This window comes from Chrysemys picta, chromosome 7, assembly GCF_011386835.1.
Source record: "Chrysemys picta bellii isolate R12L10 chromosome 7, ASM1138683v2, whole genome shotgun sequence".
Lineage (NCBI taxonomy): Eukaryota > Metazoa > Chordata > Testudines > Emydidae > Chrysemys > Chrysemys picta.
In genome coordinates, this window is record NC_088797.1 from 84285420 (window position 1) to 84302806 (window position 17387).

The 17387-nt window shown below is 43.1% G+C and overlaps 1 protein-coding gene across 17 annotated transcripts in view; it reads right to left on the bottom strand.

The window, feature by feature from the left end:
* HERC4 (HECT and RLD domain containing E3 ubiquitin protein ligase 4) overlaps window positions 1-17387 on the bottom strand; it is a 109849-nt gene that overhangs the window by 32770 nt on the left and 59692 nt on the right. For 12 of the 17 annotated variants that reach the window (XM_065553465.1, XM_065553466.1, XM_065553467.1 and 9 more), the window contains 4 exons: window positions 14014-14180; window positions 12472-12538; window positions 11880-11962; window positions 1814-1997 (listed from right to left, as the gene is read on the bottom strand). In XM_065553465.1, the coding sequence (XP_065409537.1) occupies window positions 1814-1997; window positions 11880-11962; window positions 12472-12538; window positions 14014-14180 (501 nt within the window). Of the gene's footprint in view, window positions 1-1813; window positions 7448-8180; window positions 8551-11879; window positions 11963-12471; window positions 12539-14013; window positions 14181-14388; window positions 17301-17387 lie in introns of those variants that run through there. The other 5 variants (XR_010589487.1, XR_010589488.1, XR_010589489.1 and 2 more) reach the window with 4 other exon arrangements.

The following is a 17387-nucleotide window of genomic DNA, read 5'->3' on the forward strand; positions in this document are numbered from 1 at the left end:
AGCCTCGTGCAATGGGTCCCCCAAGAGGGACAGGGGCGAGGGTGGGGTGGGGTGTTGGGCAGGGAGGAGGTAAACTGAAGGGTATAACCTCAGGAGATGGTGTCGAGGACCCATTGGTCCAAGGTGAGCCGCGACCATTCTGGGAGGAAAGCACACAACCGACTGGAAAAAGGGAGCTTTATTGGGGGTGGATCCCTGCTGAGAACTAGCGAGGTACCCCTGAGCATCCAGTCAAAAACGCCTTTTACCCGCCTGCTTGCCCTTAGAGAACCCAGGCTGGGGGGCAGGCCAAGACTGCCTCTGCAGGCGTTTTCTATAGTCCCGCTGCTTCTTAGGGGCGGCCTCGTACTTTGGAGGGCAGGAGCCTGCTGCAGCTTGCACTTGGGTTTTGCCAGAGCAGGGACATAGAGGCCCAAGGTCTGGAGGGTCATGCGAGCGTCTTTCATGCCGTGCAGACTTGTGTCCGTTTCCTCAGCAAACAGAGCTTTCCCGTCGAAAGGGAGATCCTGCATTGATGACTGCGCTTTGCTGGATAGCCCAGAGAGCAGGAGCTTGAACGACTTGCAGATCTTGCACTTTTCGCTGATATGGGTTTCTTCCAAGCAGCGCAGACAGTCCACATGCAGGTCACTCCTTGGCATAGAACGCCTACAAGAGCTGCACGACTTAAATCTCGGGGCGCAGGGCACTAACTAACTAAACAAACAATGAACGAACAGTTCTGGGGACAAGCTGCAGCAAAGCTGGAGCTGAGCAGTTCTGACGCACCTTCACTGGCAGCAAGAAAGAACTGAGGGTCAGGAGAGCGCGCAGCTCCCCTTATACCATGCCAGGCAGGTGCCACCCCAGGGGTCATGGGGGGCGCTCCCCCCCCCCCCCCCCAACGGGTACTGCTAGGGGAAAAACTTCCGGCATCAGTGCACGTGGCGAGCATGCACACCTATTGTGGAATACACATGAGCAATCACTCGAAGAAGAACTTGTATAATGTCGAGAAGATATTTTAAGGATGTATAGTCCAAAAAAGGAAATGGGCTTTTTTTCAGTTTATAAAACACCTGGATAAACATTTTAAAATATTTTCATTTCCTTTCTGCCTGCATGACTTCATAAGGCACCACACAAAAGTAAAAGTAATTCAGAATATATAACTTGTTTTGACTACACAACCTTGTCATCACACCCATGCACTAAAATTTATTTGGCCACTTGTTGACTAATGCATTGCATATTATGATAAGGAAAATTCCTACTGGTTTGTGTGTCTAGATATTTATCTAGGCACTATTTAAACAAAAAACAAAAACAACACACACACACACACACACACACACACAACAAAAAAACCTCACATCTGGGTCACCTGCCAGTAAATGGAGCTCTGGGATGGTTTTTTTGAGTAGATGAAACTATCATTCAAACAAGAGATGTCTGAAACCACCAAAGACCCTTAAACCTAAATTCTTTGAACACAAAAGTTCATGTGTTAACAAACATTTTTTTTTGTTAACTTTTTCTCCTTAAAAATTTAATGCATATGGTTCTCTCTCAGTTCTCTGCAAGGTTTGTCCAAGAGACTTTAGAGAGATCAGATATGAAACATTAAGTGTGAGGATGAATCTGTGGAAATTAAAGAGATTCCATTTACTGTTAGCAAAATTATGCTACCTCATCTTTAGGGAAACTGGAAAGCTTAATTTCAACATAGGAATGTGGGGGCAGGAAGTGCTGGAGAGGCAATACCATCAAGTGTTTTGCTTTTGCATTTTAAATGTATACCAGTTTAATATACTCTAACTAAACTAGTACTTACCTTCTCCAGTTCTTTCCAATCATAATTTGTGTTCCCAATCACCATCGCCTGCAGCTCACTGGGCTGGAAGAGCTGAAGAACTTTACCACCACACACCTTATGAAAGCCTGTGTGGAATGCATTAAATAAGGAAGCCACTGATTTACTGAAGATGTAATCCACATAGGCATCTACAAATTCTTGCCTGTAGAGTGAAGACAAAAGCAAACACATTTTAAAAACTGAAGATATTTAAGTACCATTCTTCCATGAATAAATCAATGGTCAACCTAGCACAAAATACGGATTTTAAGATACTGTATTCTGCCTACGGTCTTTGCTGTGGCCACAATGAAGATCCTTTGACCATGAGCAGAGCATTAATTCAATTCTTCCCAAAACTGAGAGAGTATGGAGTGGACAAACAACAACATTAAATAATGCATTTCAGACAACATGAGCCTTTTAATTATTTGTACCCTCCATAATGAATTGGCTCTTCCGGAAACTTGCACTGCCTCTTGTAATGCTGATTCTCAGTGTAGTGGTCTGAAACTCATTATTCAAGTCACTGTTCCTTTAATAAAAAGGGTTATTTTCAGTTTTAGGGAGTGATTGTGTATGCTCCGTGTTGGAAGACAAGTTCGTAACTCCCATGGATATCTCATGTTCTGTATAGTGTCTTGGATCACACAGAAAGGGTTAATTATGGTTAGGGAAGGACTATGAGAACTACTCCTTGTTACTAAAGAGCATGAACATATCAGGCAAGATACTTGAAATGTTTGCACTCAAATACAGATGGCAAAAATCCAATAATTTACTAGTTTACTTTTGACTGTGAATATTTTTACACCAGTTTAGTCAGCACTAAGTGGTTCAATCATGCTGCCGTTATTTCTGTTAGCAGATTACCAGTACCCTACCAATACATTTTCTTCAGGGAAATCCATAGTATTTTTGTGTATTATCAGGGTCATCATTTATCTCAGAAGGATCATTTGAATGCACCTTGCAAACAGCCTGGCATTTGTTTGGGTGGTTGCCACGCAAATCTTTACAACGCTACCTTTTGCCTAGGTAATGTTGCTGCAATATTCACAATATTATTAAGACTGTAATTGAGATTGCTATACAAAGGAAAATAAAAGGTGCTAAATGATAGAGGACTGTAAAAACTCTCAAAACACAGTCAGTGTCAGACGATAATCAGTACTAACAAATTATTGATAAAGCACACCTTCCCAGTACACTTCAGGCAGTACCTGAATCTCTTGGCATGCTTCCAATTCATGTAAATATACAACAATTAAGCAGGCAAACCAAAAAAGTGAATAGACATCTTCATGAAACAACAGGTACTTCCTTAACAATGAAATCCCACAAATACTGGCAGCACCATAGTGATCCTTTACTATCAGCCAAGAATTAAAAAAAAGAGGCTACTCACCTGTAACTGGAGATTTTTCAAGATGTGCAGTCTACCTGTATTCCACACATGGGTATGCGAGCACATGATCTCAGACCAGAAAATCTTGAAAATAATGTCTGTTGGTCTGTGCCTGCACCCTGTGCTTGATACTAATGGTACAAGGGGAGGTACAGAGCAACTACCTCTCCAGTTCCTTCTCTACTACAAATCCAGTCGTGTCCAAAGCAGAGAGGAAGAAAGGCAAGTAGTGGGATATGGATCTGGACCGCACATCTCAAAGAACCTCCAGTGACAGGTGAGAATGCTAGTCCCTATGAGTATTTCACAGGTGGGTGACTGGCAAGCAGCAAATAAACAGGAAGGGAGGTGAGAGGATGCAGGAGTACAGATATCTGTAACATTGCAATTCTGCTTGTAGCAACACATAATACTCCTTGAAAGTGCAGATGGAATTCCAGGTTGCTCCCTTACAAATGTCTAGCAGAGGGACTTCTCAAAGAAATGCTACTGAGGTTGCCTGTGCTCTAGTAAAAAGGGCCTTCAGCCTATCTGGAGGAGGGAGATGCACCAACTGATAGCAAAGGAGGATACAACCAGATATTCACTTAGAGAGTCTCTGAGCAGATATCGCTTGTCCCCATGCTCGCTCTGCTATAGCAACAAAGAATCTAGGTGATTTTCTAAATGATTTCACTCTTTGCAGGTAGAATGCCAATGCTCATCTGATGTCGAGAGAACAAAGACTCCTCTACTCGCTGGACGCGTGAGGCAAAGAATATCAGTAAAGCAAATCAACTGGTTTATGTAGACCTTGGAAGTTACCTACAGGATGAATTTGGGTGAAGGCAAAGGAATACCTTCTCTTTATGAAATGTAGGTGTATGACAGGTAGACCATGAGGGCCTCCAGCTCACCTTCTCTCCTGGCCAACATAATGGTCCTCTGGAAGGCAACCTTCATAGAAGATGGGACCTCAAGAACATGGTCGACGGTTTGAAAGATGGCCTGTTAAGTGTTGAAGGTATGAGTGTAAGATCCCACTGTGGCGCTGGCTTCACTATTGGTGCGGAAATCCTAATCAGAATCTAGGAATTTGGTTGTTACCGGGTGAGTAAAAATAGAATAGTCATCTACTGGCAGATGGAACGTACTGATTACTTCTAGTTGGATTCACAGCAAGCTAATGGAAAGCCTTGTCTTGACAGTGAAGACAGTCTAAAATAGAAGCAAGACCTGCTGGCCCTCATGATAATTGGTTCTGTTGCACCCAGAGAGAGAGACACACACACACACACACACACACACACACACACACCCCTACCTCTATTTGGTTAGGTAACATTTCCTGCTGTAATTATGAATAGTTTGAATGGCCTGCGAAGATGAATGCTCTAGGTCTGACACCCATCCAAATATCAAGCGATGAGAAAGATCAAGAGAGTCCAGGATGGGATCTCTGATACTTTCTTTCTCCTGAGTCAGCAGGTCCAGAAAGGACTAAATACTGATGGGTTGACATTCATAGGCAGACCAGAAAGCATAACTGTCTGGGCCAGTTGGGTGCGATGAGGATGACTTGTGCTTTGTCATGATAAATCTTTCACAGAACCTTAGGTAGTAGCGGGATGAGAGGTAAGTCATGACAGGAATGTCCACTGCCACAGAGTCCTGACCCTGTACTGCTCTGGAACAACATAAGTTGAACTTCTCGTTCATCTGGGAGATTAACGGGTCCCAAGATGGTGTCCCCCACTAAACGATGCCATGTTCATGATGCTCATGTTCATGAACTGAATTCATGATGTTCATCACTGAATTGCATAACTCTCACTCGTGATCAATGACCAAATGCCTGCTGAGGCCATCCACCAGCGAGTTCTGAGTACCTGGGAAGTACATTACAGAAACTGTGATGTGGTTCCATATACACTAATTCCATAAATTGACCAACTCTACACACGGTGGGGGGGGGGGGAGGGAGGGAGAGAGAGATTGTCATGTTGGGTGTCAGAGGTAGGAAAGGTATGCCAATGCACACATGTTCCAGGTTCATCTACTAGGTCAGTGATACTCTGACATTGACAGGGATTGTCACTATGGTGTTCATGCTATGTCTGTCTGGCATATTACTAACCAGAGCCAGAGAAGCAGCCTAGCAAACAATGTTATATAAGTACAGAAGGCCATGTGGCCTAGCAAAGAAAGACAGACCTGGACTGTTGTTCAGGGTTTGAGAGTCACTTAGTTTATCAGACTGCTCATGGCATGGAGTCTGTTCACAGAGCATCCTGCTGTTAAGTCTAGGGTCATTCCTATAAAGTCTATCAGCTGCATGGAGGTCAGATTAGACATCTTCACGTTCACACAGACTCCCAAGAATACCAGGAGGCAGAGCAAGGACAAGGTTGCCAACTGTACTTCCAGACAGTATTTACCTGTTAGAAGCCAGTCGTCCAAGTACGGGAAGACATTGTAGCCATTTTGTCTTATCTATGGTGCCACCATTGAGAAGTCCTTTATGAAGACCATAGGTGCTGTGGCCAGGCCAAACTGGAATTCACTGAACTTGTAGTGTTACCTGTCCTACCAGAAACCTGAGGAACCTTCGCTGGAATGGGTGAATGTCCACATGAAAGTAAAAAGCAACAGAGGGTCCTGTGGCACATGAAAGTAAGCATCTTTCGTATTGAGAGCTGCAAACCATGTGTCTTTTCCAAGGAGGGAATTATTGATGCCAACATAACCATGCAGAATTTTAAATTGCAAATAAAAATATTTAGCTGAGTAGGTTGAGAATGGACCTTCATCCTCCCTTTTTCTTTGGATCTATGAAATATTTGGAGTAGAACCTTCTACTTGATGGTAAAATGGCACTTGTTCTATTGCTTCTCATTTGAGGAAAGAGTCCACCTCCTCTTGGAGGATCTCCTCATGAGTGGTCCCTCAACAGGGACTGGGAAGGAGTTATTGGAGAAGTTGGACAAAGAAACTCAATGGTGTAGCCAAAGTGGATGATATCTAGTACTCACTTGCCCATTGTTATAGCCCTCCAATTGTATGAAAATAGGCTAGAGCTCAGCAAAGTTGACGTCAGAAACACGCAGGGATGGCATCACTGTTAGGTTGCAACTCAAGCGTCCCATCAAAAGTAACCTTTAGTCAGTGGATGAGGTTGGATGGCTGCCATAGAGGTGGATGGGGCTGAATACCTTGGCCTCTGCACTCCTTGATGATTATATGGCAGTTTGTATAATCGTTGCTGGTAGAAAGGCTGTGGAAGAGGCCTTGGCTTATACCTGTTTATGATGTTTTCTCTTCATAGCTAGGGTATAAATTCCCAGGGAGCGGAGGGTTGTTGTGGTGTCTTAAGTATAAAGACTCATTTGTTTTATTGTTAAAGAGGCTGGTTTAATTGAAGGGAAAGTCCTTGATGGTATTCTGAACCTCCCTGGAGAACGCCAAAGAATGAAGCCATGACACTCGCTGCATTACTTTTGTGGTCAATGTAGATCTTGATATGGTATCCACCAGGTCCACTGTATCTTGCAGTGAGGTTTTAGCCACAAGTCTACCTTCCTCAACAAGGGCTTGGAATTGGCCCTGTCCACCTGGAAAAGTATCATCTGTGAACTCCAGGAACTTAGAGCAATTCATAAACATCACAGTTCGCTAACAGGGCCTGTTAGTCAGAGATTCTGAACTGGAGGCTGGTGGATGTAAATACCTTCCTTCCCTGAAGGTCCAGTGTTCAGCTCCCTTGCCTGCAGGGGTGATCTTATGGTGCTGCTGCCCTGATCTTTCCATGGCTGCTTGTACTACTAGGGAATAGGGGGCAAGGTGGGTAAACAAGAATTCTGCTTTCACAGGCAAAAAGTAATGTTTCTCAGGCCTTTTAGAAGTAGAGGTATATGTTGCTGGTGTACACCTTACCACTCCAGCTGGTTCCTTAATGGCCTCATTCACCAGAAAAGCTACCCTATTGGATCTGGTGGGCTGCAGGATCTTCGAGACATGTGCTGTGTATCTTGTACTACTTCTAATGGAATATGAAGTTCTGCAATAGTTCTTGACATTGCCTATGCTCATCTGGTGGGGATGGTGAAGATGGGGCAATTGCATCATCGGGTGAGGAACACAATATACAGGTTGGTACTGCTGGTACCAGCAAATGTGGCTTGTTGACTTCCTCCTCCAGGTACTCCTGTGGACTCCTGTGCTGCTGTCTAGAAAGAAGAGGGGGATGATATGACTCTAGTAGAGTGCACTGATCTGGTGTGTCATGCATAAGAATCCCATGGACCCAACAGAACCGGTATGAAGGATGAAAAACTAGTTGGGTGGGGGCCGCAAGGCATTGAGTACCAGTGATTTCTGGGAGGGTAACCACGCTTGAGTGGAGATTGAGCCCTAGAAACTCTGAAACCTGACTGGTCTAACCTCCCTGGGCTGTGGAGGCGATGGTCCACCCTGGATATTGGATTCAGCCAACAAGAAAGCTGGATCCAGCTCCATCGGGGATACTGTTGTTGTCAGTGGGAGGAAGCTCCAGCCTAGGGACTGTCTAGGGGAGTAAATCCTTATTGGGGTGGTATCCTTTTCTGGGGTCAAAGTGACCCTCAGAAGGACTGTGACTAAAAGAGGAGGGCAAAGATAACTTCCAGATTAGTTTATGTCTCTACTGATCCCAGAATACAAGGGGTCCCAGTTGACGGTTCTGCTGTGCCAGACTTAGTGGTTGGCGGGTCCTTATGGGGCCAAGTCGGTACTATTGCAAAGAGTGAGAGTCTTGTCTAGAGCTCTTGGTAGGTCCTGGCAGATATCGGTCCTGCGGCTTGCTAGAGGTCATCGTCTGCACTGGAGCTGCTACCACTGGAGCTTTGCTTCTGTGCACTCTCTCTTCACATTTGAGAGGCTTAGGCAGACCTAAATCTTTGGGACCTGCATGCAAAGACTCACCTGACCTGGAAGGAGTCAGAGAAGCATCCCTTTTCCTGGAAGCAGGTTTAGAGGGGGACCTGTTTTTATATCTGTGAAAGTGCCTCTTATTCTCATGAGAAGCCCGAGATGGTGGGTCTTCAGGATTTATCTGATCCAGCTTCTGCTACAGAAAGCACAAAGCTTGAAGACTGCTTCTGATGTACAGGGTGGTCTCCCTGATATGGATCTGACTGGAGTCATGTGGCTTTCTCCATGAGGGGCTTCCTCACTTGGAGCTCTCATCTCTCTTGGGTCCAGGGTGGGAAGGAACAACAGATATTACACTGGCAGAGACATGCCTCCTCTAAGGCAGTACAGGCAGCCCCGGTGGTCGTTGCTGACAGAGAAGCTGTGAGGACAAGAGAGAGTTTTAAGTCCCAAAATTTTGGGCACAGTCCTACTCCCGGGAAGAGAGAGACAGACAGGGTCCCTAAGGTGGGGAAAAAACTAAGCTTCTCTATGTAAAATTTAAAAAAATACATTAAACTACTTTAAAACAAACAAACAAAACAAAACACACAACAAAAACACTAACAAACTATGTACAATTACATTTGCAAAGGTAAAAGTAAGGTGAGAATAACTGTGGGCACAGAGGACTCCGATTCAGGCCATGCGGAGGTAAGAAGGAAATGGAGAGGCGGTCAGTCTGTACTTTGCTTTATACTCTTCGTGCTAAGCACGGGGAGATCCAGGGTGCAGGACCAATGGATACTACCGGAAAGATTTTTCTGGTCTCAGGTGTACGAGATGCATGCATACCGACATGTAGAATATATAGAGGGACCAGCACTCAAAGAACTGAGAGATTACAGGTGCTGGTGCTATTACCTTCCCATAACTGCTAACCTCACAGTAAAGTAGTTTAGTGTATTTTTTTTCCACACAACATAAGCCATCAGCTAGAATCGTTAAATATATTTTAAATATTCATTTTTAGAAAAGGATTCTTATTGGTTTCAGAAAAGGAAGCATCTTTTGATTAAAAAAAAAGTGTTCATCACAATGTTTCTGGGCTCATGTACATAAATTATTAAAAATAGCACTAATAAGATGGCCTATATCTAACTAAATCTAAAGAAACAATTTCAATCAGTTATAGACAGATATGTCCCACTAAGCCATAGACAGAACATCTAATGTTTATACAGTATTATTCCTTTGACATATGTGAAGCTGACTCATCTAGTCCATTCATCTTCAGGGGACAATGAATGCAACAACTCCACCACCAAGAAGGCGCAAAAGGGACACTCTTGATCACAACAAAGATGTAAATTTAATTTCCATACTGGATCGCCAATCTTGAAGCAAAATGTGGTGAGTTATATAGGCAGAGTCTGAGGTTACCTGGAATGGGTCCATAGTTGTTACAGCAGTCATGAGAGCCCAAGTCAACTACAAGGATATGTAATCCAAGAAATGTAAGGTGCAGTAGGACAACCTATGCATCATTGCTATTCTTAATGTAACCATATTCCACGACTCAAACACAAGGTTAATATTCTCAAATGAAACTATTATTGCATAAGAAAAGCACCTATACCTGAAGTCATAGACAAATAGCTAGAATACCCCAAGGAACACTCTTAATTCAAACTGAACTAGGTCACTGCCTACAGAGAGTTGAATTAACTAAGGCCTTGATGTATCATCCACTCGTGTATTTATACTGCACCCATCAGATATCTGTTCTAAAAGAAAGTCAGACGCCTCTCTCATGATAGATGGTGATCAATTTACTAGTGAACAACTCTGCACTGAACAGCATGGACTGAGTAGTGTCGCAATCAGCCAGTGCCCTAGGTTTCTGATGGGAGACCTGTGGAATTGCTGACAAAGAATCACACACCTGGTCTGCACCTGAAAAGAGAATCCTTCTTGCTTGTTTTCCCACCAGCAGCTCTACAACAGGGGTCATAGCATCAAAGTTCTCAGAAGCTTTGACACTATTTTACTTCATAGGAAAAAAGATTTGTCTCTCACAAGAGGACTGGGAGAACTGGCTCCAATATTAGAGATATATAATAATTATGGATGCAATTTTTACTGAAAGTTACGGGCTTCTTACGGAGGTTTGACGTGATCGGGGTGAGGCACAGGACTACTAAAGAAGCAAAAGCAATGCTTAGACTTATGGATGCTGGAAAAAGAGCACATTAGAACAATTATGCATTACATTTCCTGAAATATATGGTGTTTAGGAGCATCAGAACACACAGCCACCACTTCTGGCTCTTTCCTACTGTTGGCAAAAGCAATCTTGGAGCACTATATCATGTATTTTATTTTCACATACAAGTAATCTGGAAACTCCAATATCCTATCAGTATTTGAATTTTTGCCTTTTGGAGAGAGAGGAAGAGGTAAGGGAGTAGAAGGATTGAGAGGCAGGAAGGACTGTGGTGCAGTGCTCCCCCCAATTACATAGCTAGAACACAGACATCAAGCAAACATGGAAGTTATAATTTTACTCCACGTTTCCCCACCAACCTAGGGTCCAGCCCTCCTGGTGGTGGATGCCAGATTAGGGTGAGGAAAAAACTGATTCACTGTGGGATATCTTCACTGCAAAGACGGTCATAGCTATGGTGAAACGAGTGGATAGCTCCCTCAAAGCCTCCAACCTTTCCTCTTTACTCGCCCCTAATAGATCCAGTTGCAGAAATAGCTTTCAGATATCGGGCTATAGGCTCAAGCAGCAATCTACCCAGCCAAGCATATTTTCCCTGTCCTCAAACACTTAGTCCAGCTGTAAGCACATGTCATGGTCTCAAGGAACATGTCCTCTGATCCACCTGTCCATGAAAAGGAAGAAAAACAGGAGCATGCTAAAAAGAAAAACTAAAGAAAGATGAAAATACACAAAAAAGCCAAAGGGGAAAAGAGAACAAACAAAAATATAGGGGAGGGGAAAGAGAGAGAGAATGGACAGTGCGGGGGGGGGGGGGGTGGAATTGGTAGCAACTAAATCAGGGCCCTCCACAAAGGGACAAGTGGTGTCATCCCCATCTGCCAATACATTGAAAGAAGTGGAGTGGGAATTAATAAAAAAAAAGTTTGTTTTAAAGAGAAGTAATAGAATCCACGACTTCCATAACAAAAATCTCTGCCTGAGAATGCTACAAGTTCCTTACCATCAGACTCATTCACCTTTTCTTCAAAGGGAAAAGATGTCCCCAGAACTACATTTCCCAAATTGGGGGAGGCTACAAAACTGCATCAAAAAGGAGGCTTTGATTGCTACTCAGCAAATTCTAATTATACTCAAGTTCCTTGCAGATCAGTATAGTTTTGTTTAGGTTAATCATTTAGCAGTCTAAGGCCATTACTAAGAGATATGAGTTGTCTTCTCTAGGGAGGCATATTTAGCAAACAACCTAACCTTATAAAACGAAGAGAATTGTCTAAATAGGCCCTACATAGCTTTCAAGTTAAAAATTCGAGTTGAAACAACATACTTCAAATAGCAACTAATAAATTACCGCACGAATTATGTTCTCTCAGCAAGTGGAAGAATTCATCATGTTAAATAAAAGCTTTTTTCCCCCTATACCAAATATGCTAATTTCTGTATCAGAGCAAGTTATGTTTAGCAGTCAAGTTATTCCTTTCTGAAACAGGCTAAAATTGAAACACTAAGTGACCACTACACCCGCACTGTTACAATTCACTTACCTATTTTGTTTGACCACAGGAATGTCGGCACCTTTAGGAACCAGCTCTTTTACTTCTGTTGTTCCAAAATTTTCCACAGTGATCTGTTTAAAATTAAAACGCAGAGTACACTTCATTCACTGTTCCAAAAGACCATTTCCCTCAATTCAGGGCAGGTCTACACTACTGCCTAAGTCGATCTAACTTACGTTGCTCGGGGGTGCAAAAAAGCACCCTCTCCCCGAGCAACACAAGTTTTGAGCTGCTCACACTGGTGCTATGTCGGCAGGAGATGCTCTCCCACCGACGTAGCTTACGCTTCTCGATGAGGTGGAGTAATTACGCCAAAGGGAGAGCACTCTCCTGTCAGCACAGCACGTCTTCACCAGATGTCCTACAGAGGTGCAGCTACACCAATGTAGCGCTGTAGTGTAGACTTGCCCTCAGCCATGGGCAGTGTTTCACAATCAGCTTAACATTAAAATACCAACTGAATGCAAAATTCTAATAGGAGAGCAGCTAGTGTTTTTGGTAACACATATTCTGCTAGAGGTAATCATAATGGATAGTGAAAGCGACATGTAAAATACTTAAAAAAAATTCAAAAGCTTACCGTAAAGTTGAGACAAAATGTCTCCTCTATGTCATCTTCTGGATAGTCCAGTAACTGCTGCATACTTCTGCAAAACATTACATTTTGTCTTCATCTTAATGCATTGAAAAATTAACATATGTTGAGTATGTGTTCTCAGTATTTTGTCAGTTCTGTATCTTTCTACAGTTATCTTCTTTGAATTTCTCACTTAGATGACTAGCATTTAGAAGTGCAAAGTTAGGAAACCCTCCACTGATTCATGTTTCATTTAAGTTGAAATGCACCACAAAGCTTGGTGAACATTTTCTTGTTTTCCCTTCATTTCTGAGAGGCCTTAATTCCTTCCAATTGTCTACTCTAGAAGCAAGGTGAGAGGGTTCTTATTTTGGAGTTGGAAAGGAGCAAGAGGGCTCACAGAATAGGAAAAGAGGTAGGGTACTGAGAGAAGTAGAATGATAGCAGCCTGATCCTTCGTCTCAGTACCTGAAATATATGTTTCAATACTGTTTATGGAGTAAGTGAAAAGTCTATAGAAGAAGAAAATATTTAGTAATAAAAGGCAAGTTCTACAAAAAGTCTCTCATTGACTTCAATGGGAGCTCAGCATTTCAAAATCCATTCAAGCTTACTTACGAAACTAAATATAGATTTAGGAGCTTAAACTTTAGGTCCTCTTTTTAAACTTTGCAATGGGATTTATATTGTTGAATTCTGATTCCTCATTTTGATATGACCTTATATGCCATTACATTTCTTAAAATATTTTCTTTAACTCTTTTTCATTCCTAGCAATCTGGCTTTAGACCTAGGCATAACACAAAAGACGGCACATATTCCTTTGATTGATGGAAGATGGCAGAGCTGCAACTCAAAAATATATCTTAATCTCCCTTAATTGCCTTGCACATGTCGAACAGAGGTGGATGGGAACATGGGACACTACAGTTATGAGCCATTGAGGAAAATGTATAATAGCCCATCAAGGACCTTTGGATCCTCCTCAAAAGAGTATGGTTTGCCAACTGATCAAAATGTTGTGTTTTATTTTTGTTTAATGAAGATGGGAACAATATACACACATTAAAAATAAATGGTTTTCTCTGAATTTTCTGGTCTCAAATACTCCAAAAATTGATATTAACTATATATCCTCAAATGAAAAAAAAGTTCAAATTCATAACATGTACTTGTTTTTGAAATATGCAAATCAATATGTCCTCATTAGAAACTGAATAAATTGCCTAAAACAGATTATGTTCAAAGTAAGATGAGTTGTATTTACAACACACACATCTGAACCTAAAAATTTCAAAATTTGGGGACATTAAGTTCCAAACAGGAAAGAATTCTTAATCCCAAACCTAAGCATCTGAAACTATATAAAACAGTAGCGTAAATCCAAACTCAACTTTTAAGCCTAACTAGTATAGTTAGAGCTTTTTGTCTATTTATTGAGATATTATTTATTCAATTTCTTGTACATTACAGGAAACTACATCGTGCATTTAATAAGAAAGATGATACACTGGTTATCCTGTCATTCAATTTATATCGGCTCACCTGCCAACATCAGGCATTAACTCTTTTAAGTCATCTAGAGAAGGCTTCTTATTCAACAGCTTCTTGTACAAAGCCAAGGGGAACTGAAGGTCCACAATTGTAAAATTATATATTGCGAGCCCACAGACAACACCAATCAAATGGAACAAGTCACTGTCTTCAAAGGTCTATGAAGAACAGAAAATACAAGAGTTAAGAGTTAAAACATTTGTCAACTGAAAAAAAAGTTCAGATTTTTAATAGGTTTATATTCTATTTCATTTACATTTCCTATAAACAAAAATATAATCTTATTTCACAGACACTGTTAAAACAGGTACGTTTTTAACCAGTTGAGTAAGACTGAAATCCAAGGAGAAAAAACGGTTACCTAACCTTTCGTAACTGTTCTTCAAGATGTGTTGCTCAGGTCCATTCCATTCTAGGTGTGTGCACGCCCATGTGCACAGTTGTCGGGACTTTTGCCTTAGCGGTATCCGTAAGGCTGGCTGTGGCACCTCCAGGAGTGCTGCGTTCATGCATTGGTATATCAGGCGCCACAGGCTCTACGCCCTCTCAGTGCCTTCTTGTCAGCAACTCCGAGAGGGGCAAGTAATGGAATGGACATGAGCGACACTGACCTGTCTTTCCATATTCTTTATGGAAATATGCTTATGATATGAATGACATAACTGAGATAAACTTCATGCAAGATGGCTCATGTGAGCTATCACTAGAAAGTTTATGATTAACTGAATGCGATTATCCTATTTGTATGCATATATCATTTCTGTATCTGAAATTAGGAATAGTGACTGTATCTGTATTTCAACTATGTTACTTTGGGTGACGGCCACTGCCAACACTTCAGATACAACAATAGAAAAGCCAGACAGGGCGGATGGCCCATCAACAGGGACAATGGACTGTAAAAGAGCTTAGTCTTCCTGTGAAGAATGGCTACAAAGGTACAGAGTCAGGTGGTCTTGTCACCTGATACTAAAACATTATCTGGGACTTCTTGTAACTTTCCACTGTAAGGGACGGGGAGTCAAACTAGAAAACGAAAGACTCCCGCCTTATGCAAATCCTATTTAAGGGTGGGGAGTGAGGTAATCCTGGTCGTCAATTCTCCCCTGCTACCCCACCCAAGATGATTGCTGGGAACAACTAAGACCGACCGGGGGAAAGAACTTGGTCCAGGCTGGAAGGGCGTCTGGTCTGTGAAGAAGTTTATTAGAACCACATTTAGGGTGAGAACTCACATGTAACCAGTGTATTAAGCTTAGTTTGCGTGCTCTGTTTTATTTTCTTAGTAAACTGCCTTGTTCTGTCTGCTACCTCCTTAACTACTTAAAATACACCTGTTATAGTTAATAAATTTATTTCTGGTTTATAATACAACCCACTGTATATGATTTCTAACTGGGGGGGGCGGGAAGGGAGGGGCGAGAAATTGTGCATACCATCTTCCACATTGAGAGAAGAGGTGAATATAATAGATCTTTGGGTCTGTACTCCAGGGGAGGTGGACATCTGAGTGCTGGAGCAAGTCCCGCACGCTAAGTCTTCCCAGAGCTGGTGGGTGGGTGTGGGTGTGTTTTTTACAGGAGATTTTAAGAGCCTGGCTCAGCAAGACAGGTTAAAGGGGGCCCACACTGGCAGAACACGTTAACTCTGTGGTATCTCAGCACATCAGGTGACTTCCCAAGGGGTCCAACCCATTACAGTACACGTCTCAAAGAACAGTTATGAAAAGTAGGTAGCTGTTTTTTCTTCAAGTGTTTGCTCATGTCAATTCCATTCTAGATGGCTCACAAACAGTATTCCTGGAGGTGGGCTCAGAGTTCACAGTTGAGCGGCTTGTAATACCACTCTACCGAAGCCAGCGTCATCTCGGGCTTGCTGGGTAAGCACATAGTGAGATGTGAACATATGGATGGATGACCACGTGGCAACCCTGCAGATATCAGAAATTGGCACACGGGCCAGGAAGGCCGCCACCGAGGCTTGTGCTTTAGTTGAGTGGACTGTTACGATCGCTGGTGGAGGTACCTTTGCCTGATCATAGCAAAATTGGAAGCAGGTTGTGATCCAAGATAAAATTCTCTGGGTGGACACTGGATGACCTTTTATCCTATCTGCCACCGCAACGAACAACTACGTCGACTCGCAAAATGGCTTGGTCCTCTCAATGTAGAAGGCTAGCGCTCTCCTGACATCTACGGAGCTCAACCTACATTCCTTCTCGGACGTATGAGGCTTTAGGCAGAAAACTGGCAAGAATATGTCCTGGCTTGTGTGAAATTGGAAACCACCTTCGGCAGGAAAGCCGGATGTGGCTGCAACTGGACCTTGTCCTTGAAGAACACCGTATACAGCGTCTCCAATGTAAATGCCCTAATCTCGGAGATCCTTCGGGCAGAAGTTATCGCCACCAGGAATGACATCTTCCAGGAGGGCAGAAGAAGGGAACAGAATGCCAAGGGCTTGATGGGAGTTTTCATGTGCCACGCAAGTACCAGATTCAGGTCCCACGGGAGGACTGGGACCCAGACTTGGGGGTAGAACCATTCCAGACCTTTTAAGTACCGGACCGTCATGCAACCCTGGAGCTTGAGATGCATAAGGCAGTCCAGAATCAGCTGCAGCGAGGCCTGCTCAGGCTAACCACTTGGGCCGAGGCCCAGCACGTGAATCGTTTCCATTTGATGAGGTAGGTTGCTCTAGTGGAGGGCTTTCTATTCCTCAGTAGGACCTGTTGGACTCGGGTCGAACATTCCCACTCCTCAGTAGTTAACCATGGAGCAACCAAGCTGTGAGGTGGAGTGCTGCCAGATTTGGGTGCAGGAACTGGCCATGATTCTGTGACAGGAGATCCGGCCAGTGGGGCAGTGGCATTGGGATCATCACTGACAGGTCCATGAGCGTGCTGAGCACTTTTGCTGGCGAGGCCAAGCCAGGGCTATTAGGATAATCTTGGCCTTGTCCTGCTTGATCTTCATGAGGACTTTGTGAAGCAGTGACACCAGTGGGAAAGCTTACATCAGAGCCCCCAACCAAGGAAATAGAAAGGTGTCCAACAGGAAGCCCCTGTTGACCCCCCAAAATGAGCAGAACCGGTGGCACTTCCTGTTCTGGCGAGTCACGAACAAGTCCACCTGGGAAGATACCCACTTTCGGAAGGTCTGCTCAACCACATTGAGGTGGAGAAACCATTTGTGGCGAGACGAGAAGGTTCTGCTGAGGCGATCTGCCAACATGTTCCTGGTTCTGGGGAGGTGCGTTGCCATGATATGAATGGCATGCTGCACGCAAAAAAAAAAAAAAAAAGATGAGAAATTCTGTCTGTGAGCCCAACAGCCATTTGGGAAAAACCAAGTTAAAGCCTTAGT